The sequence below is a fragment of the Gymnoscopelus braueri genome (genome assembly GCF_963280865.1).
Source record: "Gymnoscopelus braueri genome assembly, chromosome: 3".
Classification (NCBI taxonomy): domain Eukaryota; kingdom Metazoa; phylum Chordata; class Actinopteri; order Myctophiformes; family Myctophidae; genus Gymnoscopelus; species Gymnoscopelus braueri.
In genome coordinates this window covers 43,258,794-43,276,098 of record NC_137612.1, presented here as the reverse complement: position 1 = coordinate 43,276,098, position 17,305 = coordinate 43,258,794, and the positions used below count along the sequence as shown (strand labels likewise).

General features: G+C 42.1%; 1 protein-coding gene across 1 annotated transcript in view; it reads right to left on the bottom strand.

Moving 5' to 3' along the window:
• Window positions 1-76: 76 nt before the first annotated feature.
• LOC308079198 (DENN domain-containing protein 2D-like) overlaps window positions 77-17,305 on the bottom strand; it is a 28,940-nt gene continuing 11,711 nt past the window's right edge. Inside the window, exons 3-13 of the mRNA XM_080420576.1 lie at window positions 16,474-16,634; window positions 14,457-14,572; window positions 12,137-12,206; window positions 11,964-12,041; window positions 11,060-11,200; window positions 10,617-10,765; window positions 9,212-9,383; window positions 7,739-7,789; window positions 6,596-6,677; window positions 3,708-3,950; window positions 77-650 (exon numbers count right to left, since the gene is read on the bottom strand). Coding sequence (XP_080276702.1) covers window positions 565-650; window positions 3,708-3,950; window positions 6,596-6,677; window positions 7,739-7,789; window positions 9,212-9,383; window positions 10,617-10,765; window positions 11,060-11,200; window positions 11,964-12,041; window positions 12,137-12,206; window positions 14,457-14,572; window positions 16,474-16,634 — 1,349 coding nt within the window. The 3' untranslated portion in view covers window positions 77-564. The remainder of the gene's footprint in view (window positions 651-3,707; window positions 3,951-6,595; window positions 6,678-7,738; window positions 7,790-9,211; window positions 9,384-10,616; window positions 10,766-11,059; window positions 11,201-11,963; window positions 12,042-12,136; window positions 12,207-14,456; window positions 14,573-16,473; window positions 16,635-17,305) is intronic.

Below are 17,305 nucleotides of genomic sequence, written 5' to 3'. Positions count from 1 at the left end.
GTTTCAAATTCTCGATTTTATTTTCATGAAAAAAATAAGAAAAAATATATATTGCTTGAATCCCATCAGCCTGAAAGTCTGTCACAAAAACCTCTATAGTTTTATTAACCTTAATCATAAATAAAACATACAGTACAGTTAAGATCTTACCAAAGAGCTTTTTACTCTAACAAGGATTAAAATAACAATGAATAGAATATATAAAAAGCAACAATAAATACAAAGTATTCTTCACTGGAGTGTCTTTCCAACGAGTCACAAGAGTGACGTCGAAAACAGCCGATCTGCAAGCTCATAACGGGGTGTGAGCTTATAGATCGGATATTTTCGATGGCCGACATCGTCGTATGGCGAAGAATAAATCTGGCTTTGCCCTCTCATCCACAAACAGTTCACAGATAAGGATCAGTTTATGCTTTGAGCGACAAGTGTCGAACGACTTCTCACAACATTCAAGTTTTGATCGTTCATCTGCAACTCTCAACAATGAACAGTTTTCTGTAACTTTCTCATCCATAACTAGTTCACATTAACCCTCTCATCATCACATTAACCCTCTCATCATCACATTAACCCTCTCATCCATCCACTCTTGGCCTTCTCTTTCATTTTCTTCTCTTGGTATTCAGCAACTTTCTTGTGGAAGAAACCTAAAACACAATGAAAGACAAAACGTCAACGCAGGAAGGAAACCGGTTTATTCTCAACAGTGTCGCGTCGTATTATGATGCAACACTGTTGTAGCACGACAATGGAAATAACATTTTAAAATACATATATATAAAAAATCTGCTTCTCGATTATTCGATTAATCGTGTGTGTGAAGGGTACCTCGTGTGTATATCTGTAATACTGTATCTACGACGTAGATATGTGCAAATTGTGCATAGATGTGTGTTATGTTCCTTACTGCAAGCGGTTTACTTCCCTGTACTTAAAGGAGGAGTTCACCCAAAGAATTATTTTCTATCAATTGCACACCCTATGAAGCCTTGAATCCATGGATTCTTTTTTGTTTTTGTCGCATTCCTAAGCTAATAATTTGATTCCCGTCTCCTACCGGCTAATGTATCCGGTAGGAGACACAAAGTATATTATTTGTGTCTCCTACCGGAAATACACACGGTCATCAAATTATTGTCTTAGGAATGCCACAAAAACAAAAATAAATCCATGAAATCAAGGCTTCATGGTGTGTGTAATTGATAGAAAATAAGTCATTTTTTGGGTGAACTCCTCCTTTAAGCAAAATTTGTCCAAATGTGGTGTTCTTATATGACACCTCACAGGCCGCCATAGGGTTTGATGGGTGTGATGTGATGGTGACAATGCCATGTGTGTCTGCCGGGGCTCGTCCCAGATATTTGAAGCCATCATCAGTTTTCGAAGAAAAAACAACTCCTGAATAGACGTGCATATCTCTAACACACTTAACAGCCACACTCTCACAGCAGCACAGAGGGTAGAGAAGAGACGAATTTGCAAAGCTCTCTTCTTGAAAAATGTACAGCTTTCATGACACAGAGTCCATAACATCTGACAATTCAGTGCTAATTACAGTGTGTACAGTATGTGCAACCACATAGTAAAGTCTGCTTGTGGTCGGCCTCCTCCCTGATGAGGACGACGCTGCCAATAGAAAGGACGTGGAGCAGCTGGCAGTTTGGTGCAAAACGCACGATCTCGCCCTCAACACAGAAATAATGAATTTAGCTGTCTTTAACTAGGAGAAACATAAATCTTGTTTTTTTCTGAAGCTGCTTGCGGATGGAAAACAAATGACAAATAAAGCAATCTTGAATCTTGCAACACATAAGAGCCAACCAATGCCCAAGCACCTGCCCGATTGCCTTCATAGGAGAAATTGCCCTTTTTTCTGCCTAGTATATAACACCTATAAGAACGCAGACGCATTTCTGAGACATACTGTATGTGGGTGTGAAGTTTGGTTTAGATTTGTGAACTTGCCCTAAAGTGTCAACTTGCTAGGTTCCGTTAATAGGCTCTTTAACGGGTTATAGCTGGTTATGGCTCAGCAGCAACACATTTTGCCCAGGGCACAGGGTGCCATGTCATCAATACAGTGAGCAATGGTTGTGTCGAACAACAGGAATCGTTTTCAGTTTATTAACGCACTCATCATACCAAAACATTGTTTTATACATATCACTTGCTGCAGGAAATATTAAATCCTCTGCAATCGTTACGGTTATTTCTTCTGAGCAATCTAGTGAGCAACTTGATGAAGGCTTTCAAAGCAAAATGTCTATTGAGAGATTTGAGACTAGCTTGGAAGTATTCCATAGTTCTTTCTTTTATCCCCTTAAACCCTATATACAGTACTAGTTCACCGGGGTCTCTATATTTGGTTTGCTTCTTTTTCCATCTACACCAAATGTCTTTGCAGAAAATATCAGATCTACAAGCTTGTAGATCAGCTATTTTCGCCAAATCTACGCAGCAGAATAGGGATGCTAGTGTTCATGCGGTTAAGTGACTATGGCTTGTCTCCAAGTGATGCTTTTGATGGCTTCATAGATTGGTTTGTAGATCTTTTTTCTTTTTTTTACCAGCTTGTGGAGCAAGCTGATCTACAGTACATTCAGTCGCTCTGCAATCATGCCTCTGAACGGGCGTATGAGCTCCGCTCACAGAATTCGATGCGTCGTCACTGACTGAGAGACTGAATCAGTCAGTCAGCGCAAACGCAACGTCCTCACAGGCTATGGCGGTTTTAGCTTGTCACAAGCTGGTACTTGTATGACTCTGAGGACCCCAGAAATGCAAAGTTAAGAACAGCGACTTCATGCCAAGGCTCTGGCTTAATCAGTACTATGTAACTTTCCTCTTCTACCCCAGATTTGAACCCAGTTTCCTGCTGACATTTTTACCATTGAGCTAACAGAGCCTGCCTACTTGCTCGGGGGATAAATTGAATCTTGACCATCAGGTAAAAATTCGGTGTCAGATCCTGTGTCTAGGTGAGACAGTCATTAAAAAAAAGCTCCATAGTGAGGCTTTAAGGGCCCCCTGAGCTCTAGGGCCCCTGGGCCTAGACCCAGCAGGCCCTTTTGGTAATCCACCCATAGATGGTCGTGCGCTGGGTATTTGTCGCGAATACCGCTCTGCATTTGACCCATCCTAATTAAACTGTTTTTACAAACACATAAAAAAATAAAATAAATAAATAAATCAAATTAAACATAACTATAACTCATAACTAAACTAATCTCTCAAGAACAGATTCTGCTCTGTTTTTCCTTTTTATTTGACGATGGGTTCCCAGATTGTAACTAAAAGAACTATCCTAATAATGTGTCAGCTGACCACAAAAATGTTATAGTCTCTGCCAGTGCACCTCATGTCAAGAGTGTGTCGTTTGGTTGGTTGTGGGGGGGGAAATCAATTTACTGCTCAGTCCTGTGTAGAGCCCGCCTACTGTATCCGGTAATTTGCACGCACACACACATAGGCACGCACAAAGGCCCTTTCCGTATCTGGTCTAAACCTCGGTGCCCCTAAGAGCTACAGACCTGTAAGGGTGTCCTTTTGGTTTTTAACTATCAATAATTTACCTGGGGACCTCCCTGGAACCCCCCTAAGGACCGCTGGGATTCCCCAGGACCCCACTTTGAGAACCACTGTTTTACGTGACTCAGACCTAGCCATGGAAACTAGGTCTGAGTCACGAAATGAAATGTATCTACCTTCCTGTGTGGCGGGCTGTCTCTCCACCTCCTGGATGAAGAGGTCAAACATCTGGGTCTTGATGAAGCTCTTGACGAACGCCCGGTTGGCTCTGGGCTCGACGGCCTTACAGAAACTCTTCCTCTGGAAGACTCCGGGGTGGCCGCCGGAGCTGTGCTTCACGTGCTGCGAGAAATGACCCACCGTCCTGACGAAGAACGACAGGAAGGCCTCCGACACCACGCCGTTCAACTCCTGTGACGCTGGACGGGGAAATAACGTCAGGAATAAAATGCGTGGATCGATTTAGTTTTTAATCCAATTGCAGCTGTTTACCTGGTATCCTATAGTTTCAATGTACAGGTTATCATTTTGATAGTATATTGTTTAGACTGCTGCTAGCCAGGTTCTTGGTTTACCTCTGATCCTAGTTTACTGAGGCACTACACTGTCTCTCTGCATTCTCCTGTATGTGTTTAACTTTCTTATCGTCTCTGCAGAATGCCTAAATTGTAAATGTATGTGATCTGGCTGAATTGATTTATTATACAAGTGCGTTGTTACGGGGAGGTGCTACACTTCAACATAAGCACTATTTTATATAGTATAATAATAGTGACATGTGAGCTTTGGCTATTAAAAATATTGTGACATTGAAAATTTTGCAAATAATGACATGCACAAAATAAGGACATCTGGTGGAATGTGGTTAAAGATCAGAGTAAATGTTCTGAGCCCTGGTCAACCAACAACAGGGTAAATGGTCACATCAATAGAGTGCAAAGAAAACAATGACGTGCTACAAAGTAACTAGGATGCCAGGTAAACATCAAACCTAGTATCTGTCTTAAACAACATGTTGTTTAACATTCTGTACATTTGCGATCTGGGAACCCAGAGCCAGTGAGAATGAAAAACAGCACCCTCTGCTGTTTGTACTATCTCTCACTGGCTCTGGGACAATGACGACGTAGCACACGTGCGCAAAGGAAACCGGGGTTTTGGTCTGCCTTCAGCTTTCACTTCCGGTGGTGCCATTATGTTTTCATTCCCACTAACAATATTTCTACACGGAACACTAACACCACTTCTCCCAGAGAACATGGATCGTTTTGGTTATAAGCCCACTTGTTTCTATGATGAAAGAGTAAGTTAAAATGTGAATATCTTTCCGTGGTTTTGTCTGCTCCGCGGATGCTATTGTTAAATTAGTTTGGGTTTGTTTCGAGGGGGAAAGATCGACGGACACGTGAATCCCGCCCACTACATTTGATTGGGTAAAGCTTCCTGATCTGAAGGCACGCCCACTTGTAGCCCAGTGCGTACATGTTATGACGAGCCTTCACGACAGATTCCAACGCAGAGCAGAATCTGTTCTTGAGAGATTAGTACATTTCTGATCAAGCAAAACAGCAAACAAACAGGGTGGGCCGCATGCATTTTCAGAATACATTGATTTTAATGATCAATCCATTGTGTTCCGGACATAGATCAGTATCACAATGAAAACTCACTTTTCAAGCTTTTTAGGAAAAAATGCCACGACTTTTTAATATTGATGTTATATTACTATAAAAATGTTTTGCCAATTATTTGGGGGCCCATTTGGAATACCCTTGCGGCCCACCGGTTGAGAATCACTGATCTAAACCAGTCGTTCTCAAACTTTTTCATGCCAAGGACCCCCAAAATGATATGTATTTGGCCGCGGACCCCCCATCTCAAATATGTTGTTCCAGGGACCCCCAGAAGCAAAGATTTGAGTTACAAATGTTCGCTTAAAAATATGTATATTCAAAAGGTTTGCACAAATGTTCACGATTTAAAAAAAATAGCAGATGATCTACAAGCTCATAGCACGGCACTCTGTGCCACGCTATGAGCTTGAATATCTGCTATTTTTGAATAGCCAAAATATAAAAAGGTTAAAACTATTGTGATTCTATATTAACACATTTTACTGGGGAGTGGGGAACCCCCCAAAGAGCAAGGACCCCTGGGGGTCCCCGGACCCCACTTTGAGAACCAATGATCTAAACGAACGTGAACAAGTAACTAGCAACTATCATCTTGCTTGTGGAGGGAGTCACTTTGACATCAGTGACTAAAATGTCAAAAGTCAGGTCAAAGTTTTTTGTTGTGTTGATCTGTGAGTAATCTCTCAAGAACAGATTCTGCTCTGCGTTGGAATCTGTCGTGAAGGCTCGTCATAACATGTACGCACTGGGCTACAAGTGGGCGTGCCTTCAGATCAGGAAGCAGGCCGCGCTTTACCCAATCAAATGTAGTGGGCGGGATTCACGTGTCCGTTGATCTTTCCCCCTTGAAACAAACCCAAACTAATTTAACAATAGCTTCCGCGGAGCAGACAAAACCACGGAAAGATATTCACATTTTAACTTACTCTTTCATCATAGAAACAAGTGGGCTTATAACCAAAACGATCCATGTTCTCTGGGAGAAGTGGTGTTAGTGTTCCGTGTATAAATATTGTTAGTGGGAATGAAAAAATAGTGGCACCACCGGAAGTGAAAGCTGAAGGCAGACCCAAACCCCGGTTTCCTTTGCGCACGTGTGCTACGTCGCCATTGTCCCAGAGCCAATGTAAGATAGTACAAACAGCAGAGGGCGCTGTTTTTCATTCTTATTTGGTTCTGGGTTCCCAGATTGATCTGTGAGTGAATCATCTTCCACCCCCGATCTCACACACTGTGATGGTATAAATATAATGGAATGATGAGTGTGGCTTCTCTAATAGTCTACAGTAGTAACTAGGCATTTAAAATATTACCTACAGTAGTTCATAGGACTTTTTAGCTACTGTAGTTGCTATAAATTTAAACATAATCTACAGTAACTAGGAATTTGGGGGCAGATGTTTGTGTCAGAACGGTTGTAAACGACTTACTCAGGTTTTGTTTCTTGGAGCTCAGTGCCTCCAGCAGGTCTTCCTGCATCTTCTCTGGTAGGATGGAATCTTCATCTCCAATCTGGGAGCAGAAGAGAGAAGCATAACTTTATCGTTCTTAAGTGTGGACGGCAACTTAACTTTCCTTATAGTTATCATGCTCAGTTAGTGTGAATGGCGCTTTAGGTCTACAAAGTAGAGCAGTAGTTCTCAAACTTTTTCATGCCAAGGACCCCCATCTGAAAAGGTGTTGTGCCAGGGACCCCCAGAAGAGAAGATATGTGTTAAAATCGATATTTTTCAAATATAAAAAAAAATAGCAGATGTACAAGCTAGCAGCGTGGCACAAAGTGCCGCGCCGTCAGCTTGTAGATCTGCTATTTTTGAGTAGCCAACATATAAATGGATAAAGTGGTTAAGATGATTGTGATGCTATGTTAACTACTTTTGCTGGGGACCCCCCCAAGGACCCCTGGGGGTCCCCGGACCCCACTTTGAGAACCAATGAAGCAGAGGATTGAAGTAGACTCTACTTGAATACTAGCGTCCCTATTCTGGGGCCGAACATTTGGTGAAATTAGCCAATCTACACACTCACAACACGTTGCAACACGTTGTGAGTGTGTCAAACGGCTATTTTCGGTGAAGAGATAGTAGCGGACCTAGTATAGAGCCCTGGGGGACCCCGGTCAACTAGGCATATAGGGTTTAAGTGTGTATAAATACAAGTGTAGAAATACAACCACAGAGTGTAACGTATAATGTTAACCTTAAATGACCCCACACACACACACACACACACACACACACACACACACACACACACTTTGAAATAGAAATCATGAGAGCTGGAACAGGTTTAAGCTTGTAATCACATTACAGATAATGAGGTTATGTTCTTGACCCTGTTGATGCATCTATCTTTGACAAAACACAGTTACTTGTTACTTTAACAAGTAAATACCTGAGTAACTCTGAAGAGGCACGTACTGTATCATAAGGGAGAAATTCAAGTTTGATCAATTTGCATTAATCCGTCGTATTTTCTATACAATAAGATACGAGCGCACGCACGCACACCCACACACTGTGTGTACATACACATTTTGAAACAGTCTTTGATTCAATACAATTAATACTTACACTAGTTATGAATCGGTTCTCAGCTTTTGCTGACAAATCTACAATCAGCATCTGTTGACAAGAGAAGAGGACAGAGACATGAAAAAGACACACACACACACACACACACACACACACACACACACACACACACACACACACACACACACACACACACACACACACACACACACACACACACACACACACACACACACACACACACACACACACACACACACACACACCTCTGTGCTCTAATAAGTGTCACTGGACAAACATAACAACAGCCAACATGGAACAAGACTTTTCAACTGCTGCTGAAAACAGAAGCAGTTGAAACAGTAATTATGAATGTTTCATTGTACTGTATACAAAGGTTTATTTAGTTTTTAGTTGTGGAGACATATAACTCTGTTTCTGACCTTTCTGTTTGCTGCTGCCTTTTACTGAGTGTGTTACACAGTACGTTGTGCGTTATTACGACCCTGATGTTATAAATTAATTTTATGCTTGTACTGTATGTGTTTTAATCTGTGCGGGTTGGTGCGCTCGCACGTGCGTGCGTGCGGCTGATTGAGTGAGTGATTTTGCAGGAAGCCTGGTTCCAGCCTTCTGGAGGAAAGGTTAAAAGGCTGGCTTTCCTTAGCTCTTGTGGGCTTTCCTCTCTCCACTCCCAGCCAGCTTACCAGCCAACCTGTAGTCTTTGTTGATTTTATCAGCCTGGGTTTTGTAGGGGTGGGTAGTCTTTAGCCTGATCCTGTTTTCCCCTGTGTTTTGGGTTAGTGATTTGTCTTTTGGTTTCTTTTTATTTGATTAGGCAAGTTTAGGTCGTTAATGTTTGGTTCCTTTTCGTTTATGGTTTTGGCTGCCGCCCTGAAGAAACTGGATTTGAATAAAAACCCATTGCTGGCGGTTCTTAGGAGTTGGAAAGAGGAGAGTCCCACTTTATCAGGTTACACCATGATTAGGCCAGGTCGTAACAGTGTGTGGAGTGTTAGACACTCTCATCAGTGTGTTCTATGATGTGGTCCAGCATGTTGTATGTGTTGTGTTTATTATGAATTATTTTAATAATTTAGAACAGCCAATTGTTTGTATCACACTTTTTCGTACCAATTTAGTCATTATGCCAATTGATTCCCCCAACTGCTTGCCACTGCTGTTGTTCCCTTCTGGCTCACCTGCCAGTTAGGAGCCCCCACCAGGAGGATATACTGTAGTGTCTCCGTCCTCCTCCTCCTGTTGAACATTCCCTACGGACAGGCTCCGCCCCAGACCGTAGGCATAGGCATACGTACGTGCAGCAACAAAGATTGCCCCCCTCGTCTGGCTTCCCTCCCCTGAACACGGGCAATTGTGTTCATAATGCTTGACAAACCCGGATGCACCGCGTTGGATTCGAACCCCTAGACTCTATGCGGTGGTAGACAGGTACTTTACCTCCTGCACCACCCAAATGTGCCATGGTTTATGTGTGTGTGTTAGACTCACATCAGACTGGTCTATGATGTGCTCCAGCATGTTCCTCTGAACTCCCAGCAGGTAGGGTGTGGGCGCCATGACCACGTCTATGAGCACTCTGGGAACGATGGAGATGAAGGTGTGTTGCCAGGTGAACGGGTACAGCAGCGCGACAACAGCATGGAGCACCTGGGACAGAGTGCTGAACAGACACACACACATATGTATTACTTCCCCATACGTCAGTTTTGTGCCATTATAAAATATATATTTCTTATTTTATTTATAAAAATGTCCCCTCAAAAGTGGTTAGATATTCATTCAATTTCAACATATCTTTCTATTTATCTGTATGTTTTTTGTAGTGTATTGGAAAAGGGGTGTGCACAAAGTACTGATAATAATTATTGTGTGTATATAGTATAGTGGTTGTCACAGAATCTCAAGGCACACTTGTCACCAGTGTGCCATGACACAGTGTTTTGGGAGAACTTCCCTAGAGAATGTTCATAGTCCCTAGCCACTTTCAACCTGGTGTTTCTATTTTTGGCATGTCATTATAGGCAAAACAAGTAACAATTCAAAATCTCCAGAAATGTCAAAAATAGCAGACAACATGCCATGATGCAAAGCGTTGTGAGCTTGTAGATCAGCAATTTTTGTTATTCTTTGCACGATTAACACATTGGGTGCCAGAGGTTTATTAAAATATTATACGTTGAGTGCCAGCATTTCTTCCATCCACTTGCGTTATACATTTCGTGCTGTGAGAAGCCCTGACGCGGAAGTGCATGTAAACAAAGCGTGCGTGCGAGACGGCGGAGGGTCCCGACTAACGCCTGGAACAATAATATTTCCAACGCGACCCTCCATTGCAGCGTGATCGCCGATCGAAAACGGCTCGTTTCCACCACATTAAAAAGAAATGGAGATATTAAGCTTTTAATCAAGGAGATAACATTGAAAACGCCGACCGGAAGGATTTTTGACATGGAGCCACATCCAGCCTCTTCTTCTCAGAAACTGCTTGGGTGATGTCAAAGTTTCGTTTTAGCGCCCCACGTGGCCCACATGTATAAAAATAGAATTGGGTCAAAAACGGTCCGGACCGTTTTCGGCACTTCTCGTTTGGACCCTCAAAAACGGTCCGGACCGTTTTTGGCATTCAATGTGTTAAGTAGTACTTGACTGGTTGGGTACCGGCCTACTCGGTACACTTGGTGCGCGCATCGGCGAGGACTCGAGGGAGTGCGGTGCCCGGTTTTAAGTCGGTCAGTCGAACGGTTCGCGAGATACGTGAACTACAGCCATACGGGCAGACAAACTACAGACGGACGGACAGAGATTTTGTGAGTTTATAGTAGGATGCAGGGTTTCAATGGCTAGGGAATGTTCACACAAATCTCTGTACAGTGAGGTGTAGAGAGCTCCACACCTGAGCTCATCAGCGATGAAGATGAGTCGTCTCTCCGTCACAGTGGCGGAGAACACCTGCAGAACCTCCTGGTCTGACAGAAAGCTGAACAACGTCTTGAAGTCCACATGTTCCAACCACGAGTCACATGGCCGTGTCAGACTGATGATCTACATGCACACACACATATATATATATATATATATATATATCATTTCCATCTATCTATCTATAATTAAATATATGTACAGTATATAATACAAACGTATATTTGACATATGTGAGTGTTATACACATACATGCTCCACCCATGCCAGATATACAATAAAATCCTAAGTGTTCATAAACTGGGGTGTGTTTTTACACTTTCACATATTAATGAGACATGGTGAGACCACAGTGCCAGATATTAATGAGACATGGTGAGACCACAGTGTCAAATATTAATGAGACATGGTAAAGACCTCAGTGCCAGATTCGGGGATGAAGCTCTTGATCTCCACGGTGTCTCCAGGAGCAGGAAACGCTGCCTCTCTCAGACTCTGCATGAAGGGGTAGATCATGGCCATGGACTTCTGTCTGCGCTTCTCCACCTCATCAAAGATCTGACAGGAACATGGCAGGAACATTAGCCAGAAATAGCCAATCCACAAGCTCACAACGCATCGCAACACGCCGATTTTTGGCAACGAGATGAAGGTGTAGACAGAAAAGGCGGTCCAAGTACAGAGCCAACTCAGGTCAAGTGTAGAGGGTTTAAGTATTTAAACACATGAAACGTAGAGTCCCTATTCTTGGCGAACATTCAGCAACAATAAACGATATTGCTTATTTTTGGCTATATTTAAATACTGATAATGATGCAAAGCATTGTGAGCTTGTAGATCAGCAATTTTTGTTTCTTTGCACGATTAAGTAGTACTTGACCGGTTGGGTACCGGCCTACTCGGTAACGATGCAAGTTGGGAATGCATGCCCCACCCGGTTATGCCATAACCCGTTGTACACGTCTGTCGTCAGCGATGCGCACGCAATCGGTCGGATGTGTTACATTTGTTACATTTGTGACATCCACTCACCGGCACCGACCACCCACAATTCAATTTAAATATAAGGAGGATTTTGTGTAGATATTGTAGAGCGAACATGCATACATATGCATGTATGTATGTTCGCTCTACAATTAATATCTACACAAAATCCTCCTACAATACATACATACATATTTACATTGTGTATATGCAGATGTATTGTGGAAAGATAATTAAATGCATTATATAAATAATTATTATACTTATCGTGTGTGTGTGTGTGTGTGTGTGTGTGTGTGTGTGTGTGTGTGTGTGTGTGTGTGTATATATATCTCACCTTTGAGAAGAGACCAAAACAAGCCACTTTGCTGATGATGCAATAGGCTTCTGGAGGCCGCGCCCCTTTGCCATGAGGCTTCAGGTCATCAACAAAACAAAACAATGAGATTAATCACTAATAATCTGTCACATCACAAATAATCTATAATTCACAAATAATCTGTTACTCACCAGTAATCGTCTGCAGTATCCATTCCTTCTACTTCCGTCGACCTCTGTCAGGACAAAAGAGAAGGTCTCACTGGAAACAAACATTTTTTTCATTATTACACATGGAAACATGAATGTTGAAATGTATACTGATGTTTATGTTCTCTTTGGTATCTCAACTAAAATAGTTGATAGTTTGATTATATATTGATTATATATTGAAGAGTCATGCGCTGTTCTTTCACTTCCAATGCCACCTATAGCCATTTAAACCATCTACTTTGTGTACAACAAATAGTAAAAACAGCTCAAGACACGTCACCCTGCAACGCATTGTGAGTTTGTAGTTCAGCTATTTTTATTATTGCAGATTTTTTTTTTTTAACTGCCCAAAATAGGTACACCATGGTTAAAGTAGCATTGTGTGAAATTTTTCATAATCACAGTGAATTGAATTAAAGTGATTTCATGTGACCATGAGCAACATGCTCATGGTCTCATTATTCTAGGTACATATTCAGACCATAAGGAATCAATAAGTAATCTTCAATATTTACAATAATGGAAAGCAGGAACTGCTGTAACATATGTAAATAGTTGTATAATGAGTCTTGTGCTTTTGACTGGAGGAGTTACCAGGTATTAATCAAGCAGGTTAATCAACATTTATATGTTGTTAACAGTCATACGTTGTTTATGACTTGTTTTGTGTCTTTGTAAACAGCTACCGGCGTTAGGGGGCCGTGTCCACAGAGAACGTGTTTAGAGCTGGCAGTCTGCCATGCATTTCTATGGTAAAAAGGGGCTGGTGCGCTCCTCTTCCCAGTGCCCGAGCATCACGCTTGAGCGCCCCCGACGCCCGCCGTTTCTTGGCGCAACGCCCTGGGCGCTTCAACCTGGAAACAGTTCAACTTTTGGAGAGTAACCCTTCTCTTTTGATCCTCCTGGCTGCGTCTGACAACCTGGTAATTTACAACCCGACGTTGAATCGTTATCACAACCATGAGAAGCCCTTGTTTCAACCACGTACTATCACTGGTTCTCAATCTTGGATCTGGGAACCACCAGGCGTCCAAACGGACCCTTGCGGGTCTGTAACTCTGAGAGTGTACAGATGGGACCTCTCAGAGTTAAAGGACGATTTCACCCATTTTCAACCCATCTTCGTATAATTGGTCCTCACTAATGCTCATGATAATATGGCGCCATTTTTGTCTACTCGGTCTGTGTCTCAGAGGAGGGCTGTGGACAGTTCAGAAACCTGCCTACCAGTGACATCATCGATGGGGGGTCCAGGGGTAGCCTGGTAAACCCTCCCTCCGGAAAATCTCATTTCCATTTGATTTCAGGAAGGAGTCTGGCCTTAAGGCTTGTATGGGCGTTTCTAGCGCATTACCAAAAAGCCGAGCCTATCAGCGTCGTCGCTCATCGTTCTGTGATTGACAGCGAAAGTTGGCCAATCAGGTGGCGAGTTCGAGTGAGCCCGAATGGCACCGAGTGCAGCCTGAATGCAGCCGACAAAACACGAACGGCAGCCATCTTTTCTGTGCGCTATTTTCTCCGCTGTTTTAGAACTTAAAAAATCTCTCAAACTTCTATTTTGAGGCACGGAATTTACTTATAAGATATCGTTTGGATAGAATTTAGTTGTTTAACTTCATATATGTGGTCAATTAATCATGACAGAGCCTATTTAAAAATAAAAATTCAGAGAACCGGCAGGGGCGGGCAGTGACATGCATGTATCCGAATAAGGCAACCTATTTTGGGCATGGCCGTCTCAAAAGTCCTGTTGCGTCACATTAATCTGGAAGTGGTAAAAATGCACTGGCTGAAGTGGGATACTGCTGATTGGCTGAAGGGGTTGTCAGTCAACGGTATTACTCCCGCCCAACTCCAGCCCACAGCCAAAATTGCAGAATGGGCGATCATGCCAGACTCACTCCTGAAATAAATTACAAATTAGATTTCCGGAGGGAGAGTTTACCAGGCTAGTCCAGGGGGTCCCCAGCTAAATTAGCTAATATAGCATTAAAATCAGCTTAGCCACTTTAATCCTATAATATACTGGCTATTTGAAAATGCGTATCAAAAAAGCTAAATTAGCTAATATAGCATTAAAATCAGTTTAGCCACTTTAATCCTATAATATACTGGCTATTTGAAAATGCGTATTAAAAAAGGGGGGAAAAAACATTTAACAACACAAATATATATTGTATGGGGGTCCCTGGCACAAAATATTTTCTGATGACGGTCAACGGGCCAAATACATGTTAATTTGGGGGTCCTTGGCATGAAAAGGTTTGAGAACTAACTGCTTGTGTCCATAGTTGTGTACCTGTGGTATTCTGTAAGCGGGGCCCAGTCGACTCCTTCAGGGAAACAGAAGAGTGTAATGGCTTCACGAGACTTCTCCTCTTCCTCCCGCTGTGAGCGGCCCAGGTCTGGTGGGAGCTGCAACGCACAAGAACACATACAGTACAGTACTGTACAAATCTGTCTCTCTCTAGGTTACAAGCCCCACTCACCCTCTTCTGCGTCCACTGTGACCATGTCTTGTCACAATGTGTTGTAGTTTGAGGGTCTTGTTGTCACAGTGTTATAGTTTGAGGGTCTTGTCACAGTGTTAGTTTCAGGGTCTTGTCACAGTGTTATAGTTTATTTATTTTATTTATGTGTTTATTTGACAGGGACAATACAAAACAAACAATGTATCAAGTTATAAAAACAAGAAGCCGTTGCATTGTATATGGGGTTTCTAGCCAAGGCTAATTTGCGACCCCTGTCCCTGGTTAGGCCTTTCTATATCTACCTAGTTAAAGAAATACTCCAATTACAATTTGAGTATTGAAGGTCACAGTGTCATAGATATATATAGTTTGCGGATGTTGACTTGCTGAAGATGACAAGTGGTTTTGAGTGACGAATAAATGTCAAAGTAATACATTTTGAGTACCCACCTAAAATGTTATCATTAAGTGTTTTTGTTGGACTGTACAGGTCAAATAGAGATTGTTTCAAGACAAACAGACGTATTGTTCTTTTAGCACTCCGCTACACAGAGGGTTTGGACATGGCTATGAGGACCTTGAAGCGCTACTATCTATGGAGGAACACGAAGTACATGCTACTAAAATCAAGTCGAGACGATCCAGTACCAAGCAGTGGGAAAGCACCATTTTCTTTGTTTGCATAGCGTTTGACGTTGATGGTGTAAAATCAGAACAAAGTTTATTCTGTTGTGAATGACAGCAAACCATGCTGACATTATGACATCAGATGAGTCAGAAAGAGGCCGTCACTAAGAGATGATGCACCAGGGGCCAGTTGCACCACCTCACACTAAGTTCAAACTTAGCCTAGTTATAGCTTAAATGGCTTTTAAAAAGCCATTTAACCCATTTAGCCGGGAAAGTATCTCTGTCATTTTTTGATTTCTTTGGCTATTCAAAAATAGCAGATCTACAAGCTCATAGCGTGGAACCGAGTGCCGCGCTATGAGCTTGTAGATCTGCTATTTTTAGTTTTTAACGTAAAAATATGTGCAAATCTTTAAATATATATATATTTCAAAGATTTGCACTCATTTTCACGATTTTTCAAAAAATAGCAGATCTGTATATCTGCTATTTTTGAATAGCCAAAGAAATCTAAAATGACAGATACTTTCCCGGATTGAATGTGTTTAAGCTATAACTAGGCTAAGTTTGAACTTAGTGTGAGGTGGTGCAACTGGCCCCTGGTCTTGGTCTTTGGCCCATATGCTGAAGAGGCATCATAGCTGCATGTCTGCCCTCTATTCATTTTGGCTCACAGACGCTACGGCTGTGTCAACACAAACTAACCACACCTGAATTCAAAGGGCATCACTCTGATTTGTTCAAACAAACCAAAGCGTTCAGATTCATCAAACTGAAACAGGTTAGGTGTGAATGCACCCCAAATGCACTGTCATTTTTCTAACCAATCGTGATGTCCCTTAGAGAGACATTGTGATGTTCCTTAGAGCAGAGGTTCTCAAAGTGGGGTCCGGGGACCCCAAGGGGTCCTTGAGGGGGTTCCAAGGGGTCCCCAGCTAAATGATTGATAGTTAGCAATAGCAACCAAATGGACCCTTATGGGTCCATTAACACTGAGGATTTTACGGTGTAAATCAGGATCAAATGGGGGTCTGTGGCCTAATGCATGTCAAACTGGGGGGTCCTTCAAATGAAAAAGTTTGAGAACCAGTCCCTTAGAGAGAAACCACAATGACATGTTGTGACGTGCTGTGAGCTTGGAGATCGGCTATTTCTGCCAAACGTTTGTCCCAGGATAGGTATGCTAGGGTTCTTGAGGTTAACCAATCCACTAACCTTTGGGAACTGGTATATAATGACTGGTTTGTAGGAGCCGTCCTGCTTGCTGCAGTGCAGACTGACCACGACCAGGTACTCGAAGAAGAACTGGTCAGCGGGGTGCGTTTGGTCCTGTGCTGAGGGTGTCACTGGGGCAGGGGCTGGCTCTCGCTCATCTCCTAATTCAGAGACACAAATATCATATCAATTCAAATAAATGGGTCGCTGTACTTTAAAGCAGTGATTCTCAACCTGTGGGTCACAAGGGTTTTGCAAGTGAGCAAAACACTATGATTTTAATAATAATATAACATTAATGTAAAAGAATATATATGTTAAACAACAACAACAAAAATCATGATATTTTTTCTTTAAAACCTGTAGTTTTCATTGTAATACTGCTAACTAACAACTTAAAGTTACTAGGTTAGTTCCATTGATCCAAGTCGGAACACAATCAATTGATTGATCATAACATGCTGTTGGTAATGAGGTCAGGCAAGGTGGGATTTTATCTCCTTTTTTGTTTAATGTGTACATGGATGATCTGTCTAGGAAACTGAACTGTGCCATCGGTGATACTGTTGTCAACCACCTTATGTTAGACTTACAACAGCTTCTGAGGATTTGTTCCCAGTATGGCATTGATTTTAATATTAAGTATAACGCCAAGAAGAGTAGCATCATGATTGTGCGAAGTAAAGAGGATAAAAAGGCTGTATTTCCTGTGTCGCATACCTGTCGAGCGCTTTTAAGAAATGTAATGTACAAATTCATGTGTCGTCTAGAAGAGTCTGACAATCATGCTATTACGATTTTAATTAACCCTGTGTAGAGTTCTACTCTGCTT